Raw genomic sequence first — 21,800 nt, 5'->3', positions numbered from 1 at the left:
TCTTATGAGAAAATATACATGTGTATTTGTATAAATTTAAAATACATAATTTTTTACAAAAATAAAAATTCAGGGGCGCCTGGGTGGCTCAGTTGTTAAGCATCTGCCTTCGGCCCAGGTCATGATCCCAGGGTCCTGGGATCGAGCCCCGCATCGGGCTCCCCGCTCCACGGGAAACCTGCTTCTCCCTCTCCCACTCCCCCTGCTTGTGTTCCCTCTCTCGCTGTGTCTCTCTCTGTCAAATAAATAAATAAAATCTTTAAAAAAATAAAAAAATAAAAATTAACTGATACACATAAACCTCTGTCCTAACAATTAAAAGTCCTGCTAGCCTATGACACTGTCCTATTATTCCCTATTGCACAAGCCTACTGCAAGCAGCTGGTATAATTAGAACTCATGTCACTTAAAAATTAGTAATTTAGAAAGAAAATCAGAACAGGATCCATCACTGCAATAGGAAAGGGATAAAAGATGAGAGAACAAGTGAATGAAAAAAATACCAGAAAAATGTTGCCAAAGAGAAGATGAAAATTGTGACCAGATGTTACTGCCATAAATTCCAAAAACTGATTAAACAATAGCCTCAATAAAACAAGAACTCATAGCTAAGTTATGAGACCTCAATGAAGATACAGTGAAGCAACAGAGGGAGATGAAACATGACTTGGCAGAGCTACGGAAAGATGTCAAAGAAGAACATGAATCCATCACAGAAACCAAGTCCACATGGAAACAAAGGAAAGTAACATTGCTGAGAACACAAGAAGAAGCATGGAGGGCAGGACTGAGAAAAATGAGCAGGGCAAAATGGAAATGAACAAAGAATCAAAAGGGTAAGAGATCAAATGAACACAATGGCAGAAAAAGAAAATCAAGTGTAATTTGGTGTCCCTGAAAAAGAAAACCAAATTTGATCAGAAAAATATAATAATATTTTTATAATAATTATAGCCTATATAGTATATAATAATAATAATAGTATAGCCTCATGTCCCAGGAAAAAATTCTACTAAACTATGACTAGCCTAATAGTTATCAGATTTTTTCTTGTAAGCATTCAATCCAAATTTTAGGTAACCTAATAAAAACATCAGATTGGCCTCAGTCTTCTCCTCACTAACATTCAATGGAACAACTCATAGCAGCGAGCTCAGAGAAAGAAAGTGTGAGTCAAGAATTTTATAGCTGTCAAATTGACATTCAAGTATAAGAACATCAAATAATAATTTTTTACTATATTACATTTCAAAAAATATAACTCTCTCACAAGCCCATCTCAAAGAGCACAAACTTGAAGCAAGTAAGAATTTGTTGAAGAAACTGGCAGAGGGACACATAATGAATTTTTTAATTTTTAGGACTAAGACTAAAACAACTGCAGGACTTATCTTAGCAAAAGATAAATGTTATAAACGAATACAATGTAGGATTCAGACAATAAAAGTTGAAAGTAAGATGTAAGAAAGTAGAGCACAGTGTAATTATGCTGATTTCCTATCTTTTAATATCCAGGGATTAAAATATTTCGCTTATCAGCTGACAAACCATATCATAAAAATGCAAATACAATTAAAGGTTTACAGAAAAGCATCAGAATAAAACAGAAATAACAGTTAACTAAAATGTACTGGTGAAGGAAAGACAAAGCTAAGATACTGACATGTTAGCCATGACCAGTGTGATTACAGTTCAAATGCCCTGAGGTCTTTGGCTTGTTTGGGATAAAAAAAAAAATATATGATGTTCTCAGTAGATGCAAAACACTTCATTAACTTCAATATCTCTTTGTAACAAAAGCTCTTAACTAGGATAAAAGGGAACTTCCTTGGGGCACCTGGGTGGCTCAGTCGTTAAGCGTCTGCCTTCAGCTCAGGTCATGATCCCAGGGTCCTGGGATCAAGCCCCACGTCGGGCTCCCTTCTCGACAGGAGGCCTGCTTCTCCCTCTCCCACTCCCCTTGCTTGTGTTCCCTCTCTCGCTGTGTCTCTCTCTGTCAAATAAATAAATAAATAAAAATCTTAAAAAAAAAAAAAAGGGAACTTCCTTAACCTGATCGTTGATATCCATCACCTTACAACAGCAGACATCATTTTCAGTGGGAAAACTTTGGAGGCATTCCTGGGAACATCATGAATAAGGCAAGGATGCCACAATCTCTCATTGCATACAACAAGGTTTTGTAAGTTCCAACCAGAATGGTGAAGGAGAAGAAATCAAAGCCATAACAATTAGAAAGGAAGAAACAAAACCATCATATGGGCAGATGTTTCAATTAGCGTTATAGGAACCCAGCCAAAATATACAAATTATTATAAAAAGAGTGTTAGAAAGGTATCTAAGTACAGGATATATCTTATTAGAGACACATCCTTTCTACTATAACTTTTTTTTTTTTACTGTTATGTTAATCACCATACATCATTAGTTTTTGATGTAGTGTTCCACGATTCATTGTTTGTGCATAACACCCAGTGCTCCATGCAGAATGTGCCCTCTTTAATACCCATCACCAGACTAACCCATCCTCGCACCCCCCTCCCCTCTAGAACCGTTTGTTTTTCAGAGTCCATCGTCTCTCATGGTTCGTCTCCCCCTCCGATTTCCCCCCCTTCATTCTTCCCCTCCTGCTATCTTCTTCTTCTTCTTCTTCTTCTTCTTTTTTCTTAACGTATATTGCATTCTCTGTTTCAGAGGTACAGATCTGTGATTCAACAGTCTTGCACAATTCACAGCACTCACCATAGCACATACCCTCCCCAGTGTCTTTCACACAGCCACCCCATCCCTCCCACCCCACTCCCCACTCCAGCAACCCTCAGTTTGTTTCCTGAGATTAAAAATTCCTCATATCAGTGAGGTCATATGATACATGTCTTTCTCTGATTGACTTATTTCGCTCAGCATAACACCCTCCAGTTCCATCCACATCGTTGCAAATGGCAAGATCTCATTCCTTTTGATGGCTGCATAATATTCCATTGTGTATATATATACCACCTCTTCTTTATCCATTCATCTGTCAATGGACATCTTGGCTCTTTCCACACTTTGGCTATTGTGGACATTGCTGCTATAAACATCGGGGTGCACGTACTCCTTCGGATCCCTACATTTGTATCTTTGGTGTAAATACCCAGTAGTGCAATTGCTGGATCATATGGTAGCTCTATTTTCAACTTTTTGAGGAACCTCCATACTGTTTTCCAGAGTGGTTGCACCAGCTGGCATTCCCACCAACAGTGTAGGAGGGTTCCCCTTTCTCCGCATCCCCGCCAACATCTGTCATTTCCTGACTTGTTAATTTTAGCCATTCTGACTGGTGTGAGGTGGTATCTCATTGAAGTTTTGATTTGGATTTCCCTGATGCCGAGCAATGTTGAGCACTTTTTCATGTGTCTTTTGGCCATTTGGATGTCTTCTTTGGAAAAATGTCTGTTTGTGTCTTCCGCCCATTTCTTTATTGGATCATTTGTTCTTTGGGTGTTGAGTTTGATAAGTTCCTTATAGATTTTGGATATTAGCCCTTTATCTGATATGTCATTTGCAAATATCTTCTCCCATTCTGTCAGTTGTCTTTTGGTTTTGTTGACTGTTTCCTTTGCTGTGCAAAAGCTTTTTATCTTGATGAAGTCCCAATAGTTCATTTTTGCCCTTGCTTCCCTTGCCTTTGGCGATGTTTCTAGGAAGAAGTTGCTGTGGTTGAGGTCGAGGAGGGTGCTGCCTGTGTTCTCCTTTAGGATTTTGATGGACTCCTGCCTCACATTTAGGTCTTTCAACCATTTGGAGTCTATTTTTGTGTGTGGTGTAAGGAAATGGTCCAGTTTCATTCTTCTGCATGTGGCTGTCCAATTTTCCCAACACCATTTGTTGAAGAGACTGTCTTTTTTCCATTGTACATTCTTTCCTGCTTTGTCAAAGATTAGTTGACCATAGAGTTGAGGGTCCATTTCTGGGCTCTCTATTCTGTTCCATTGATCTATGTGTCTGTTTTTGTGCCAGTACCATACTGTCTTGATGATGACAGCTTTGTAATAGAGCTGGAAGTCCGGAATTGTGATGCCGCCAGCTTTGCTTTTCTTTTTCAGCATTCCTCTGGCTATGCGGGGTCTTTTCTGGTTCCATACAAATTTTAGGATTATTTGTTCCATTTCTTTGGAAAAAGTGGATGGTATTTTGATGGGGATTGCATTGAATGTGTAAATTGCTCTAGGTAGCATTGACATCTTCACAACATTTGTTCTTCCAATCCACGAGCATGGAACGTTTTTCCATTTCTTTGTGTCTTCCTCAATTTCTTTCATGAGTATTTTATAGTTTTCTGAGTACAGATCCTTTGCCTCTTTGGTTAGATTTATTCCTAGGTATCTTATGGTTTTGGGTGCAATTGTAAATGGGATCGACTGCTTAATTTCTCTTTCTTCTGTCTTGTTGTTGGTGTATAGGAATGCCACTGATTTCTGTGCATTGATTTTATATCCTGCCACTTGACTGAATTCCTGTATGAGTTCTAGCAGTTTTGGGGTGGAGTCTTTTGGGTTTTCCACATAAAGTATCATATCATCTGCAAAGAGTGAGAGTTTGACTTCTTCTTTGCCGATTCGGATGCCTTTGATTTCTTTTTGTTGTCTGATTGCTGTGGCTAGGACTTCTAGTACTATATTGAATAGCAGTGGTGATAGTGGACATCCCTGCCGTGTTCCTGACCTTAGGGGGAAAGCTCTCAGTTTCTCCCCATTTTGAATGATATTCGCTGTAGGTTTTTCATAGATGGCTTTTATGATATTGAGGTATGTACCCTCTATCCCTATACTCTGAAGAGTTTTGATCAAGAAAGGATGCTGTACTTTGTCAAATGCTTTTTCTGCATCTATTGAGAGGATCATATGATTCTTGTTCTTTCTTTTGTTAATGTATTGTATCACGTTGATTGATTTGCGGATGTTGAACCAACCTTGCAGCCCAGGGATAAATCCCACTGGGTCGTGGTGAATAATCCTTTTAATGGACTGTTGGATCCTATTGGCTAGTGTTTTGGTGAGAATTTTTGCATCCATGTTCATCAAGGATATTGGTCTGTAATTCTCCTTTTTAATGGGGTCTTTGTCTGGTTTGGAGATCAAGGTAATGGTGGCCTCATAAAACGAGTTTGGAAGTTTTCCTTCCATTTCTATTTTTTGGAACAGTTTCAGAAGAATAGGTATTAATTCTTCTTGAAATGTTTGGTAGAATTCCCCTGGCAAGCCATCTGGCCCTGGGCTTTTGTTTGTTGGGAGATTTTTGATGACTGCTTCAATTTCCTTAGTGGTTATAGGTCTGTTCAGGTTTTCTATTTCTTCCTGGTTCAGTTTTGGTAGTTGATACATCTCTAGGAATGCATCCATTTCTTCCAGGTTATCTAATTTGCTGGCATAGAGTTGCTCATAATATATTCTTATAATTGTTTGTATTTCTTTAGTTTTGGTTGTTATCTCTCCTCTTTCATTCATGATTTTGTTGATTTGGGTCATTTCTCTTTTCTTTTTGATAATTCTGGCCAGGGGTTTAATCAATCTTGTTAATTCTTTCAAAGAACCAGCTCCTAGTTTCGTTGATCTGTTCTACTGTTCTTTTGGTTTCTATTTCATTGATTTTTGCTCTGATCTTTATGATTTCTCTTCCCCTGCTGGGTTTAGGCCTTTATTTGCTGTTCTTTCTCCAGCTCCTTTAGGCGTAGGGTTAGGTTGTATATTTGAGACCTTTCTTGTTTCTTGAGAAAGGCTTGTATTGCTATATACTTTCCTCTTAGGACTGCCTTTGCTGCATCCCAAAGATTTTGAACAGTTGTGTTTTCATTTTCATTGGTTTCCAAGAATTTTTTTAATTCTTCTTTAATTTCCTGGTTGACCCATTCATTCTTTAGTAGGATGCTCTTTAGCCTCCATGTATTTGAGTTCTTTCTCACTTTCCTCTTGTGATTGAGTTCTAGTTTCAAAGCATTGTGGTCTGAAAATAGGCAGGGAATGATCCCAATCTTTCGGTACCGGTTGAGACCTGATTTGTGACCTAGGATGTGATCTATTCTGGAGAATGTTCCATGGGCACTAGAGAAGAATGTGTATTCCGTTGCTTTGGGATGGAATGTTCTGAATATGTCTGTGAAGTCCATTTGGTCCAGTATGTCATTTAAAGTCTTTATTTCCTTATTGATCTTTTGCTTAGATGATCTGTCCATTTCAGTGAGGGGGATGTTAAAGTCCCCCACTATTATTGTATTGTTGTCAATGTGTTTCTTTGCTTTTGTTATTAGTTGCCTTATATAATTGGCCGCTCCCATGTTAAGGGCATAGATATTTACAATTGTTAGATCTTCTTGTTGGATAGACCCTTTAAGTAGGATATAGTGTCCTTCCTCATCTCTTATTACAGTCTTTGGTTTAAAATCTAATTTGTCTGATATAAGGATTGCCACCTCAGCTTTCTTTTTTTTTTTTTTTTAAGATTTTAAGATTTTATTTATTTGCGAGAGAGAGAATGAGAGACAGAGAGCATGAGAGGGAGGAGGGTCAGAGGGAGAAGCAGACTCCCTGCTGAGCAGGGAGCCCGATGTGGGACTCGATCCCGGGACTCCATGATCATGACCTGAGCCGAAGGCAGTCGCTTAACCAAATGAGCCACCCAGGCGCCCCACCTCAGCTTTCTTTTGGTGTCCATTCGCATGGTGAATGGTTTTCCACCCCCTCACTTTCAATCTGGGGGTGTCTTTGGGTCTAAAACGAGTCTCTTGCAGACAGCATATCGATGGGTCTTGCTTTTTAATCCAATCTGATAGCCTGTGTCTTTTGATTGGGGCATTTAGCCCATTTACATTCAGGGTAACTATTGAAAGATAGGAATTTAGTGCCATTGTATTGCCTGAAGGTGACTGTTCCTGTATATTGTCTGTGTTCCTTTCTGGTCTATGTTGCTTTTAGGCTCTCTCTTTGCTTAGAGGACCCCTTTCAATATTTCTTGTAGGGCTAGTTTTGTGTTTGCAAATTCCTTTAGTTTTTGTTTGTCCTGGAAGCTTTTTATCTCTCCTTCTATTTTCAATGACAGCCTAGCTGGATATAGTATTCTTGGCTGCATATTTTTCTCATTTAGTGCTCTGAATATATCCTGCCAGTCCTTTCTGGCCTGCCAGGTCTCTGTGGATAGGTCTGTTGCCAATCTAATGTTTCTACCATTGTAGGTTACATCTCTCTTCTCCCGAGCTGCTTTCAGGATTTTCTCTTTGTCTCTGAGACTCGTAAGTTTTACTATTAGATGTCAGGGTGTTGACCTATTTTTATTGATTTTGAGAGGGGTTCTCTGTGCCTCCTGGATTTTGATGCCTGTTTCCTTCCCCAAATTAGGGAAGTTCTCTGCTCTGATTTGCTCCAATATACCTTCTGCCCCTCTCTCTCTTTCTTCTTCTTCTGGGATCCCAATTATTCTAATGTTGTTTCGTCTTATGGTATCACTTATCTCTCGAATTCTGCCCTCATGATCCAGTAGTTGTTTTTCTCTCTTTTTCTCAGCTTCTTTATTTTCCATCATTTGGTCTTCTATGTCACTGATTCTCTCTTCTGCCTCATTTATCCTAGCAGTGAGTGCCCCCATTTTTGATTGCACCTCATTAATAGCCTTTTTGATTTCGACTTGGTTAGATTTTAGTTCTTTTATTTCTCCAGAAAGGGTTTCTCTAATAACTTCCATACCTTTTTCAAGCCCAGCTAGTATCTTTAAAGTGATGATTCTGAACTCTAGATCGACATTGTACTAATGTCGGTATTGAGTAGGTCCCTGGCAGTCAGTACTACCTCTTGTTCTTTTTGTTGAGGTGATTTTTTCTGTCTTGTCATTTTGTCCAGAGGAGAATAGATGAATGAGAGAACAAAATGCTAACGGGGTAACAAAATCCCCAGAAAATATACTCTAAACAAATCAGAAAAGACCTGAAGCCAGGGGAAAAGAAAGGGAAAGAAAGAAAAAAGAAAAAGAAAAAGATAAAAGGAAACAAAAACAGTACAAAACAAAAAACAAAAACAAAATATGATCAGGCTGGTGCAGAGATTAGTGCCACACACTAGATTTTGGGTGTATTTTGGTCTGTTAGAAGAAAGTGCCTCCCAAAATTTTAAAGAAAGAAAAACTTATATATGTACAAAAACAAGAGTTGATATGATGAAGGGATGGAATATGACTGTAAAGATGAAAATTATAAAAAATTTTATAAAAGGAATTGATAAGAATTTGTTTAAAAAAAGAGGATTTAAAAAAGAAAAAGGGAGAGAATGTGATCAGGCAGGAGACTAGAACAAAGCCATACACTAGAGATTTAGGGTATATTTTGGTCTGTTAGAAGAAAGTGTATCTCAAAATTTTAAAGAGAACAACTTATATATATATATATGCCAAAAATAAGGGTAACTACTATGAAGGGAGAGAATATGACTCTAAAAATGAAAAATAAAAATGTTTTTTTAAAAAGGGATTGATAAGATGTTGGCTGGAAAAGGGAAAAAGAAAAATTCAAAAAAAAAAAAGTTAAAAAAAAAATTAACTTTCAAAGACTAAAGAATCATGGTGAAAAAGCCATGGATTCTATGTGCAGTATTCCCCTAGCGCTGGAGTTCTGCCATTCTCATTGATCGGTAAACTTGGTCTTGGCTGGCTGTTCTTGCTGATCTTCTGGGGGAGGGGCCTGTTGCCGTGGTTCCCAAATGTCTTTGCCAGAGGCGGAATTGCCCCGCCCTTGCCGCTCCAGGCTAAGTAATCTGCTCGGGTTTGCTCTCCGGAGCTTTTGTTCCCTGCAAGCTTTCCGTACAGCTTTGGAGGCCGAGAGTGAAAATGGCGGCCTCCCAGTCTCCGCCCCTGAGGAGCCGAGAACTCGGGGTCCCGCTCCTCAGTGAGCCCCCAGAGAAAAGCAGTCAGTCACTCCCGTCTCCCCGGTCTCCGGCCGCACTCTGTGCTCACCCGGCCTGTGACCGCGTGTTTCTATCTCTGGCACCCGACCCCGGGTGGAGTCTCCAAACCCAGCAGATCCCCGCGGTGCGCTCCCGCGCTGCTCCTCCCGGGGGAGGAAGGTGAGTCTCCCTGGATCTGCCGCTTGTTCGGTCCCTGCTGGAGGAGCAGTGGCCCGACTGTGCCGCGGATCACGGTCTATGGCAACCCCGAGCTGAGAGCCCGCGCCTGGGCTCCGTCTCTGCAGCCGGCTTCCCTGCTCCGATACCTGGGAGCTCTGCCGCACTCAGGCACCCCCGGTCTTTCTGTGACCCCGAGGGTCCTGAGACCACACTGTCCCGCGAGGGTCCCACCCCCCACTTAGCCACCAGAGTGACGTCCCTCAGCGGAGCTGACTTCTAAAAGTTCCAATTTTGTGCTCCGTGGCTCTATCACTTGCCAGAAGCGGCCGACGGAGGCCCCTCCCCCGCCGTCTATCCTCCCGAATATCGCCTCGGAATCACTTCTCCACACGTCCTACCTTCCAGAAAGTGGTCGCTTTTCTGTTCAGAGAGTCGTTGCTATTCTTTTCTTCGATCTCCTGTTGAGTTTATAGGTGTTCAGAATGGTTTGATCCCCATCCAGCTGAATTCCTGAGACCGGGTGAAATCCAGGTCTCCTACTCCTCCACCATCTTGCTCCGCCCCTCTACTATAACCTTTTGTAACTTGAATTTTGTACCTTGGGCACATACTGCCTAGCAAAACTCTAATTATTTTAAAGTTGTCCCTGCTCTTTTAAAACTCCATACAATAACCTATTCATGTAAAATGGTGTATGTATTTTTATATGCATTAATAGATGCTGAAAAGGCTAGTCTCCAAAATTTTGGTTTTTTAGGGATAATTTCTGTAATGCAACATGGTACAGGTTCATCTTGCTTTGTTTTTTTTTCCCCCCTTCTGTGGTTTGAATTATCATGTACTATTTTTATAATAAAAATAAGGCTCGTTTTACTGTGAGAAAATGAGGAAATAAACCAACCTCACGCAAATAGGTATTTCCGTAATCTCTACATAGCTGGGCTCAGAAAGCTCTCCTTTTTAATGCTCCCCTGCTGACTCTGAGGATCACATTTAGGAACCACAGGGGAAGGATTCATAATCTAATTTGGGATCATCATCCAAATTGCTGAAGCAAACACATATAACCCTTGTCTAAAACCCAAATGAAAATCAAAACAAAATGATTACCAGCCTGCATTTCAAAATCTCACCATAGTGCTTGGCTCACTTATTGACCCAGTTAACCAGGCAGTAGTCAGTGGCTGACCTCCTGTCCGGCAGCCTCGGTCATACCCTCCCTGAATCTTCATTATCCCCCCACTGTCTGGGCACATGTGGGGTCAGAGGATGGGCAGAGGAAGGCCTCTGAGGACCTCCTGTATTAGTTGGAAATACTCAAGGAGATAGACAAAGCATGCACTGGGAGAGTTGCAGAAATGCCCAGAGATCAGTGGAAGCAGGCAACGGCGCACTGTGTGTTAAGTGGTTTTGCCACTGGGCACGGAGCTTAGCTTCTGCCATCATTCCATGGATTTGGGGCTCAGAGTACAGCAAAGCCCAAAGGAGCCTCCCGCAGATGGAGTGGACAGGGGCACGCTGCCCTTGTGCTCCAGGGAAGGGCTGTCCCCACAGGATTCCAGGCTGTCTCAGTCTGTAAGGGCCTCTGTCACCAAGTACCACAACCTGAGTGGCATAACCAATGGACCGTTCGTGTCCCACGGCTCTGGAAGCTACAAGTCCAAGATCAAGGTGTGGGCAGGGTTGCTTCCTTCGGAATGCTGGAAGGAAGAATCTGCTTCATGCCTCTCCCCTAGCCTCTGGTGGCTTTGCTTGTAGATGCATCACCCTGATCTCTGCTTTCTGCTTCCATGGAGTTGTGTGTGTGTGTGTGTCTGCATCCGAATTTCCCCTTAATAAGATAAAGTGCCCACCCTACTCCAGTGGGATCTCATCGTAGCAAATCACATCTGCAAAGGCCCAATTTCCAAATCAGGTCACATTGTGAGGTAGTGGGGATTAGGACTTCAACCTAAGAATGGGGGGGGTGGGGGAGACACAATTCAACTCTCGACACACAGGAGTGGTGCTCCCTGGAATTTGGGCAGCCTGGAGGTTCTGGCCATAGAAGAACGCTCCTTGTTAGTTGATTTTTTAGAGCCGGGCCAGCAGCAGGCTCTGAAATCACCATGGGGGTGGGGCGGGGGGGGAGGGGGGATTTTGGTAGGGAGTTCTATGTGGGCCTCTGCTGGGGGTGGAGGCGTGATTCACCTTTCTGTTCTCTGCCACCACAGGTTATATCGAAGCTGCTATCATTCCGGCGGGAGCTCGGAGGATTCGCGTGGTGGAGGATAAACCTGCCCACAGTTTTCTGGGTAAAACAAAAAGAATCTGACTCATGATTTATGTTCTGAGATTTGGATGATCAGGCTGATTATGTGGTCCAGCATCATTCTCCCAGGCCGTGGGTTTTATACTCGTATCCGAGGTATAACGATAGAAGTACTCACAGTGCACTATATGATCCTGTCCTATTTGGCTGAAGTGTAGCCACCCCCCAAGGTGGATGGGGAAAGCGGGGGATCAGTAGGAAGGAGGCAACGAATTGGGGTAGCGAAAGTCTCCCATAGTTACCCCGGGAGAACCCAGAGCAGCTTTAGCCCGCACAGCATGGACACATTGCCCAGCCGTTGATGGCTCTGGGGATGATTTCTTAGCTGGAAAAAATGAGTAATAGTCCTAGATCTAATGGGAGCACAAAAGAACACTGGTTTTCACTAAGTGCTGTGTACCCCAAATTCCTAGTGGCCAACTCTATTGACTTCAGGCACAAATGCCTGTGTCTTTCTATGGAAAGATGGGGTTCCATTCCAGATTGGTCTTCATTGCCTTCAACAGAACCATACGTTAAGCCCTAAGAATTATTCAATTGAACCCCTTCTTAGCCACCAAAGTCCCTCTGAGTGTATCCTAAGCGTAATGGCCAGTCTCTCCACTGGCCCTTGCAAAGGTCTGCCTGGTACGTGGGTTGAGCCCTAAGTGTTCTGTATGTTGCTATGGGGACGAGCAGGGTGCCTAATGATTGCCTCTACTCATAGTTCACTGGGTTGGGACATGCTGTGACCCGTGTCCTCCCGCCAGCCCTCCTCCTATGTTCTATCTTGGGTTAGATTTCAAATTGGAGGTGGCTGATCTCCTACCCAGGTACCCTTCTTCTGGGCTTCCTCCTATTATAATCTCCTCAGTCTGTATGGCAAGGTTCTGTTTGAGATTGACAAGAATATATAGGACATGATCTCTCTCTCTCTCTCTCTCTCTCTGGCTTCAAACTTAAGAATTAAGTAGTTTTGGCTGAAATGAAGTTATTCACAAAATGCTTTCATTTCACCTTTTATCACTGATTTTTTTAAAAAATTACATCTTTGTCCACATTCCTGCCTTCACAGATATGGAAGGATCTAAGTCTTTCTTTGAAATGGTCCCTGCTTGAGAAACTCAAAGTCTGGGGCACCTGGGTGGCTCAGTCGGTTATGCATCTGCCTTCAGCTTAGGTCATGATCTCTGGGTCCTGGGATCGGACCCCGGGTCAGGATCCCTGCTCACCAGAGGGTCTGCTTCTCCTTCTCCCTGAGTCTCTCCCCCTGCTCGTGCTTGCTCTCTCTCTCTCTCCCAAATAAATAAATAAAATCTTTGAAAAAAAGAAAGAAACTCAAAGTCTGATTAGACAGACATAAAACAAACCTGTAGTAGGCAAGTTTACAATGAAGACCACCATCCTATAAGAACCGTTTGCAGACACCGAGCTAATCCTCACATATGCGCTTTGGGGAGAGGCAGGAGTGGGGCCGGGAGTTCTTGTTCCTGAGTGCCCACACCAGGGCTCGCCAGTAAGCAGCCCCCTGGGGTCCTACTGTGTCCCAAGCAGCCCTGTCCCCTCCTCTGCAGCTTTCTCTTCTGCCGTCCACCCCGCCTCCTTGAGGCCACTGCGTCTCCTGCTACCAGGGTAGGACCTTACCATCCATTAGGTTGACACCCACATGGCTCTCATCAGCCTCCGTGGCTTTGCTACCCAACCCCCAGCATGGACGCTGTCCCAGTCTAGCCTGGCACCCTTGTCTGCAGTTGCCCCAGCTATCACTGCAGATGGAACGATGCTTATACATGCTTTCTAAAGTAGCCTTGTGGTACTTGTGCTCTTGGCAGCTTCTGCAGAGAGGTGGCCTTTTTTACTAAATTCCCAAAGAGCCCACCCCCTCTCTGCCCACCTGAGGAAACTGGGTCAACCTCACCAGCATTTGCTTTGGAAGCCCAGTCACCCAGTGTCACCCCCAAAAGTTACCCTTTCCGACTAGATACATCAGCCCTCACCTACCTGGGAGAGACATTTCTGCTCCCTGGGGGGCACCGGGCCTTGGTGGGTGGCAGACGTTGCCTTTGACATGATCTCACTATCCCAGGAGCTGGCACCGTTCCAAGGTCAACTGCTTGGTTCTTCCATCAGAGCACCAGCAGGTGCCCCAGCAAGCGAGTCCCTTGGCTTCCGGTCCGGGCTTCCCAGACTTCCCAGCACCATTCCTGCCCCTAACCCAGCCCCAGGTGGCCCTTGAAATTCAGAACGTTATCTGTACTTTCCTGTGGCAAGATAAGGACAGAAGGATGTCAGAATCCTTTAGATTGCCCAACTTCTAATTCCTATAGTAAAAATGAACTTCTCCCTGGAACCCGTGTTAGGGCCACGTAACTAGTGAGTGTTGCCCGTGGGGGGCTGGCTCTCCCATTGGTTCCTCTCGGCTCCTGTGGTCTGCACGAACATCAACCTTTGTGGCTCCCAGGCATTGAGCCCTGCCTTGCTTTGCAGACCTGACTCCTCACCACCCCCAAAAGCACTGCAAAGTATTGCTTTGCCTATTTCACTGAGGGCGAGATGGAGGCTCCAGGGGTTCATTCAGGAGCTTATCCAGACGCCTTGTATCATTGGGGTCTGCGGCCATTCACGAGCCTCCCAGAATTCCCTGATATCAGCAGAGGGGGATGTCTTTTCACTGGAGAACATGTGTTGCATGTGCCCATTGCTTTTACTTCTTTGTGTGGACTTCAAGGAGGCAAATCTCCATCCCAAGGAGATTGGTTCGGTGTAACTTCCCCCAAAGCGCTGGACCTCCAAGGGAGCTTGGAGCCAGCTTTTGTCTTCTTATCTTAGTCCTACGTTTTAGTCCCAGGAGCCCAGGACCTGGTGTGTGAATGAGGGCAAATCCGAAGGTGGTCCACACTCGTCATGTTTCTAAAGTTAGTTCAAACAAGCCTTGTTTCCACTCGGGGCTGTGGGTGCTTTGGAAGTCAACCCAGTGTAACCTTGACTTACTCTCTCACATTTGCTGGGAGCCCTTCCTGAAGAATTTCTCCCCACCTACCTTCAGCCCACGCTGCCTGGCTCTCAGCTCCAAACCACCTGGCCCAGGGAATGCCGCTGCAGTTTGCATCCACAGCTCAGAACAGAGCTGGCAGCACTCGGAGTGGAAATAAAAGGAACTGACGGGATGCCAGGATTAGAAGTAGGTTGACTGTGGGTCAAGTCTTGCAGTGGAATCCAAGAGGGAGAAAGACAAAAAGAAGCCCAGCTTCTGCACAGCACCATGCAAGAGGAGAGCCTGCAGATGGGGTCGGACCTCTTCAGTCTGCCTCCAGCCAGCCATAGGGAGGAGCTGTGCCCTCCCAGCAGGAATGTTCCCCCCTACCCCCCTCTGCTCCCCAGAATGGCTCAGGATCTTTTCTCACAGTGCCTGGACGTCCAGGGACGATGTGTAGATGTCCACAGGGAGAAAGAGGGGCCCGGGAGGGAAATGGACATTGGCCACGTGACCTCACGTTCTGGGTCATTCCTTGATGGAATGGTTTTGTTCTGCCACAGGAGCAAGAGAGCAAGAGAGAGCTCGTGCCCATCCTCGTCCCTGCAGAAGTCTCTCTAGCTGCTAGAGGCCCCTAAAGGCTTCTAAGCCAAATACACAAAAGCCTGCACTGTTCTATTTTGGACGGTGGCTTAAAACATCCAGCCTCTGACCCAGACAGAACCAGCAAGCAAAAATTTCCTCCCCAGCAAATCAAAACTTCAGACAGCACAGATCAAGTCACTCAGGATTTCCCTTTGTTGGTCACTTTATTGTTTGCCAGTCAAATCAAAGCATGTGTAATCCTTTCAATAGCCCCTGTTGAATTTCTGGGCCTAAAAATCCTAATTTCAGATGCAAACCAACCTCAACCTGCTTACAGACACAGGGGGCTTGCCTAGACCCTCCATGCCACAGGATTGAGAGGGACAGGAACTTGTAGGGCCTGAAACTTACTTAACTCTGGGGCCTTCTTTCAGAAAAACAATGCCCCATTATGTACAAGGCCTTGGAAAGGACTCTGGCAAGGGGCTGCCCCACCGGCTCTCGCAAACCCTGCTGAGGGAAGCTAGCCTTGGGGGGAGGCTGATGCAGATGAGCCAGGGGGTGATCTGTGTTCTCACCGTCTGGAGCTGACCTGGCCCCACAACATGGGCTTCTCATTGGACTCTACACCGAACCTATGTATTCGCTACTAATAATGATCTTGATGTTCCAAGAGATTCTCTGAGGCGGCTGTCCTGCCCTTCTGAAGGAATCTCAGATGCTAAATTCCCATCTTAACAGGAAGTCCCAGTGCCACCACTGGACCCCAGCACCTTGCAGATTTCTGACTCTTGCTGACTAGATTCCTCACCCAAATCAGTAGGTTTGAAGCGATTGCCGTGCTTCGTGGAATTGCTGAGTCCCTACGTTTCTCTCTGTGTTTTTCCTCCTGCCGCAAAATTCGTCAAGGATTGGCATCAAGATCAAACTGTCCCGAGGATGGGGTGCCAAGTGGCGGTTGTAAAGCCACGTTTGCGCCACCTGGCTGGCTCAGTTGGTAGAGCATGCAACTCTGGATCTCAGGGTTGTGAGTTCAAGCCCCAGGTTGGGTGTAGAGATTACTTAAAAGCCACGTTTGCAGTGCCTGGAAGCTTGCAGCTGCCGTGGAGGTGGGTTTATTCTTTCTAGGGCCATGAGAGCCCCGCCCACACCCCCAAAGCTGTGATAGTGTGAGACTTCCCCGAGTCAGCAGCTCCAGACCAGGCCTTGGAAAGCAAAGCCAGGCGCTTTCCGAACTCCTGGGGGCGCCTCAGCAGTGGTGTATGGCCTGGAGGAGCTCTGCATTCACTGGGGTCACACGGATGGTGGGAAATCTACTGTAAATCTAGGTTCTTGCTAGCAAGCTGGTTACCAGTGCTCCGCCGTCTGACGTGTTCTTCCCCCATTCGGCCACTGACCTTGTTCTGGCCTAACTGGCCAGCCACCGCCTGCCGCTCTCACATCCCCTCCCCCTCTTCTGTGACCAATACCCGCTCATCCAAGCCACCCCAGACCCCCTGCAGACCACCTCCTGCAGTGTCTCCTCCACCTGCCCCTCTCAGCACTTCCCCCTACCGACAGGCACGACCCTGCTCTGGTGATCGGAGGCTGGCATGCCCCAAGCCCCAGCTGGCTCTCCATCTGGCCCCTGGATCAGCCACAGTGGGTGCCTCTGCCAGCAGAAGCGGGGCTCCCCAGGCTGGCCCCCACACCTCTACGTGCTGTTTCTGCAGATGGTTTTATAATCGCCTCCAGGTGCACCCTCCTGGACTTTTTCCAGTCCTTCCCAGGCTTGACCCCCCCCCCCCCAGATGTTTGACTTTTGGCATGGAGGCATAGTAGCTTTCCCTGTATAATTCACTAAGTCACTTTACAGCACCTTACACAAAGGGCCGAGGAAATGCACAAACAAGGCTCAGTAAGAAAGAGCCACCTCATCCTGGGCATTAGTGCCAGACGGGAGCAGAGGCTCAGGAGACAGTTTAAGGCCTCGACAGAGTAGGCCAGGTCTTCTAAATCTCAGGGTACAAAGCTTACACTGCTAAGGATCCTAGGGTGGTTTCTAGGAGTCCATACTAGTAATCTTCTTTCCCAAGTTGCCCTGCCCCTATCATGGTTAGTATTTAAAAACAAACAAACAAACAAACAAAAACCCAACCTTCAAAAGACACATGTGAAAGCCAAATGCAGTTCTCAGTTGCTGAGCACCAGCTTCAGGCACTGCTGGATCCAGGGGCTTAAAATGATATCATGGGAAACTGTCCCTCTCGACCCTGGCACCACTGTCCTCTCTCAGTTGACTTTAATCTGGGGGCCTCTTCCCATGCACTGGTAATCCAGATTTACTTTGAGTCTCTGGGCAATCCTGTGGAAAGAAAGCTGCTTCTTCCCAAAGAGAACGGAAGTCTTAGAACTGACTCTCACTGTCCAGGGTTGGGTGATGGGCCCATACCTGGAACTGAGATGAATTTGGGGTCAGTTAGAGGAAGAACATACCCCCAAAGGAAACTCTGGGCTGTTGTTACTTGAAGAAAGAGAAATAGATGCCAGGCAGCCAACACACTATTCACAACAGCCATAACATGAGAACAAGGTCAGGGCCCCAACTCTTAAACCCAAGGCCCCAGCCCAGGGCACTGAGTGGGAGAGTCAGCTGGTGCACGTGGGTGACCAGTGACAAGGAAAGCAGCCACCCCAGAGTGTGGGAAGTGGGTTCTAGGGGGTGGGCCAAGCATGGTGGTGGTCAGCATACAGCTCTAAAGAAACTCTGCCCATCTCTCTAACTCCAAGTTCCGGGTGGGGGAGGGGGTCTCAACATGCTCAAGGTCTCCCACCCCGATAACAAGAACAGTGAAACTTCTCTGCCCTTCTCCACCCTTTAGAGCCACTCCTCATCTCGCCTCCTTTTCCCAGCCAGACTTCTGGGGGGAAAAATTCCTTCCCCTCCCACTTGCTTCTCCACACAGAGCAGTGGCCTTAGGAAGAGCAATCATGGCCGCCCCGGGTGAGGATCCACAGTCCATGCCTGCCAGGCATGCCCAGGCCACCTCTTCTCCCTGCTCTTCTTGCAGTCTCACCTCAAGGGTACCTCTGCTTTTCTTCCAGAAAGTTTTCCCCATATGCCCCCGTCCCACACATACATATGCGGGCCCTGAACTCACCTCTGCCACAGAGCCTATGAAGCTGTGCTGTGTTTATCTGTTTTCTCACCTGTCTCCCTTCCAAATGTTGAGCTCGCTGAGGGCAGGAGCTGTGTCCTCATCATGCAGCTAGGAGGCCCTGACTGGCGGGGCGGGGGGAGGGGGAAGGAAGGGGGGCACATATCGGCCGCTCCCTGAGCTTCCCGGTCTGACTCGTTCTTCCTGAAACCATTCCTTGAGGACTCTGGCCCCTCACTGTGTCTGTCTGCCCCATCCCACCAGCCTGCACTGATTTCTGAAACCAAATTTACGTGTGCAAGAAACAATTTTCCAAACCTACAGAGAAGTAGAAAGAACAATCTGCGAGTTGTGTTATTTTTATAAGGGTATATAGAACATGAGACCCAGCAGCAGTTCGAGCCTGGAATGTGTTCTCTTGGAAAACAAGTAGGACACTTGTGCATTTTTGCATTTGTCATAAGACTCTAGATGGAGGCTATAACCTAAAGAATATGGGAATTTAAATTGCCAGAGTAGTGAGAGTGCTGAGCTTGGTGCATTTAGGTTCAGGTTGTCCACTCTTCATAGCTGTGTGACATTAGGCAGGTAACTTAACCTCTCTGTGCCCCCATTTCCTCATCTGTGAAAAGGGGAAAATAATGCTTTACCTTGGAGAGTTGTTGGGAAGAGTAAATGGGTAAAAGTACATATAGGGACTAAATCCAAGAACATGCCCCTTGAAAGGTGGCTGGTAGGTTTTGGCTGAGGAAGGGACAAAGGAGCAGAGATTGTGAGTATCCTTACATTCTCACTTCCTTCTCATAGGAAGTTTCAGTAGCAGGTAGAATTTCTTGAAGGGAAATGTCCTTACATTCTCACTTCCTTCTCATAGGAAATTTCAGTAGCAGGTAGAATTTCTTGAAGGGAAATGTTCAATTCCAAGAGGTAGAGCCTTCCCTTTTCTAAGCCTTCCCTGGAGTCCTATAACCCTCCACCACTCACTCTGCACAACCACCCTGGATATGAAATCCCGACGAGAAGTCGCTCTACTGGAAAACAACCCTTCCTGCTTCTTTCCTAGTTTCTCTTGGCAGTTCCTAGAAGCAAGGAGTCGTGAGCATGCATGCATCTCCTCCATGTGCCCCGGGACAGCCTGGCAGGGCGGGAGCAAGCACTGGGACCAAAATGTCCTAGAGACAGCCCAGCTGCTGGCGGCCTGACCAGGTCCAACCAGGTCCTGACCCAGCCTTGGGGCTCATGGATTCAGGGCTAACAGAAACCCCTTTTTGGTTTCAACTCTCATTATCCACAATCGGTACGAAATGCGGGTGTTTTATTTCTGGCCTCTGGGAGCCGAGAGGAAGGAATGGGGTGGAACCCGCTTTCGCTGATTGTGGACCGAGCAGGGTCCCAAAGCGATTGCGAGCACTGGGGGCATTGGGGCATGGGAGGGCTCCAGCTGCCCTTGCAGAGAGGGAGGCATTGCCCCCAGGGTGTCCTGGGAGTTTCATCATTTGAGTGACAGAAGACTTGTTGTCAACCTACTATCATCTGTGACCTTCTCCCAAATGCCAGAACCTCTTAGCTCTTGTCTTTCCTAAATAACAAAACGAAACAAAAAAAACACAGAATTTCACTGCAGAAGGGGACACAAGAAAGTCACGGTCAGCACTCAGATAATCAATACATGGCTTGTAGGGAAAAGCAGATTTTTGCTCTGGCCAATCAACAAAGTGTTGATTTTGTTTCTTCCAACACATTCCGTACAGAGTGGAGGTGTGAGCCCGCAGAGCGTGAACCCGAGGACCACTGAACCCTACCCTTGTGGCATTGTCCGAGCCCTACTGTCCCATCCGTGGTCGGCTCAGGTTCCCAGACTCTACCATTTAATAGAAGAGCAACTGTTTCTTGAAGGAGCCCCCACTTTACTAACATGGGGCTCTCAAATCCTTAAGAGAAGCTGGATTAGGCTATAACTGTAAAAAGCCCCAGGTAGGTAGCAGTCAAATGAATGGACGAGTTTTGCTAAAGCAGCAAACCCCTCTTTGTAGTGTTGGACACGTTAAGATAGAATTCATCCATCAGGCAGAAGACCCTCTACCCTGGAAGTTCAGTAAAATGTGATTGGGCTGTGCTTGTCTCCATCCCCTGGCATTCTATCTCAGAGGGTCCTGTGGGTCTTGAGCTGTTCGCCCCCTGTGAGCCAGGCTTCTGTTGTGAGCATCCAGAAAGCTCACCTTCTATCACTGTAGACCTCCCTCCCTTCCCCTGTAGAGGTGGAGAGGGAGATCTCCGATCCATCCCTCAGGACACTGAGATTCCCCTGAAACGGCAGACTGATGCCCCCTGATTCCATGACGTTCCCTTTTCTTTCTAGCTCTGAAAGATACCAATAAGAGATCCATCAACAGCGATTGGAAGATAGAGCTCCCCGGAGAGTACCAGATTGCAGGCACGACTGTGCGCTACGTTAGAAGGGGCCTGTGGGAGAAGATTTCTGCCAAGGGACCAACCAAGATACCACTGCATCTGATGGTAACTTGCCATGCTCTTGCCTTTGTCCCAAGCCTGAGGCTCCAAGGGATCTCGCCAGTTCCCTTCTTCCCGGGGGTGCTGGGGAGAGGAGCTCGCCTGGTTCCTGGTGGGTTTCCTGGCCACCTGCTGCTCAAGCCTCCCTCTCTCATGGTCTTTTCTTATCTCATCCCTTTCGCCACATGCCTGAGAATTTTCCCTTCCCCAGACTTGGCCCTGGCTCTTCACTGGCAGAGCTCCCATCTTTCTCAAAAGGAACTGCCTCCGGGAAGGAAATACTGGGCCCTGTGACAGCCAGGGAGACTTGGCCCCATGGAGCAGACAGCCCCGCTCAGAGTCTCTGTTTTTATATCAGATGGCACAGGTCCGCCCCACAGTTGGTGTATCCACACTGGAAACTACCTTTTGGAAATGAACTGTCGACTCCGTTTCCAAACCAGCATCACTCAGATTTTCCAGACTCAGCTCTGCATCAGGCATTCGGGAACCAGGAGAGGGAGAACCGGGTTCTACTGGAAGGTTGACTCCCAGTGTAGTCTCATGGATCCCAGGCAGTCAGGCTGGGTTGGGGCTACCTTGTCTTACCTGTTGTCTCAAGGTGGGGAGAACCCCATGCGAACCACTTCAACATCAGTGAGGCGTCCTTCTAAGAGTACTAAAGATTTCAGAGAAAGGAAGCCCACTGTTTCCTTCTTAAGGTCCAGGAGTTCCCATGGCTCACTTCTGATTGCTCGGAATTATTGATTCCATGTCTCGTTCCAAAGCACGGGTTCCGTGGCCATTTGTGCGTCTATAACCAAAGCACATTTTGTCCTCTGTGCTTCCAGAGTCTCCACTTGGAAATTTTGTTTTTCTCCGTTAATTTGTGGTCTCTGGCAACCTGCGGCCGTTCAAGGTTAGGTGACACCCAGAAGAGTCGCCGGCCACCTCTCTGGGAATCCCCTGAGGAGACTGCTCTGCCGGGACAGGCTCGCCCATGACAGCCCTGCCCCTGCCACACGATGAGAGAGCAGAGGGAACTGGTTTCCATGCCTGGCTTCAGCCATCCATAAACCTGTGACTGCCACACTCAGCCCACTAAATCCATGGCCAACATAGCCCCGCACGTTTGATTTCTGGGATCCAAGGACCTGTCCCTAAGCCACCGCCCTGTGATGAGATTATGTCCTAATCTAAGGCATTAGAACAAATCCGCCTGTCCTGACTTAAAAGGG

General features: G+C 46.3%; 1 protein-coding gene across 1 annotated transcript in view; it reads left to right on the top strand.

Annotated features, from left to right (window-relative positions):
* The window catches only part of ADAMTS17 (ADAM metallopeptidase with thrombospondin type 1 motif 17), a 348,017-nt gene that overhangs the window by 249,583 nt on the left and 76,634 nt on the right, over positions 1–21,800 (top strand). The window contains exons 16-17 of the mRNA XM_032391277.1: positions 11,300–11,380; positions 20,432–20,589. Coding sequence (XP_032247168.1) covers positions 11,300–11,380; positions 20,432–20,589 — 239 coding nt within the window. The remainder of the gene's footprint in view (positions 1–11,299; positions 11,381–20,431; positions 20,590–21,800) is intronic.

The sequence above is a fragment of the Phoca vitulina genome, unplaced genomic scaffold, assembly GCF_004348235.1.
Source record: "Phoca vitulina isolate PV1807 unplaced genomic scaffold, GSC_HSeal_1.0 scaffold61, whole genome shotgun sequence".
NCBI classification, from domain to species: domain Eukaryota; kingdom Metazoa; phylum Chordata; class Mammalia; order Carnivora; family Phocidae; genus Phoca; species Phoca vitulina.
The sequence above is the reverse complement of the archived record's forward strand: the minus strand, read 5'-3'. Positions and strand labels throughout refer to the sequence as shown.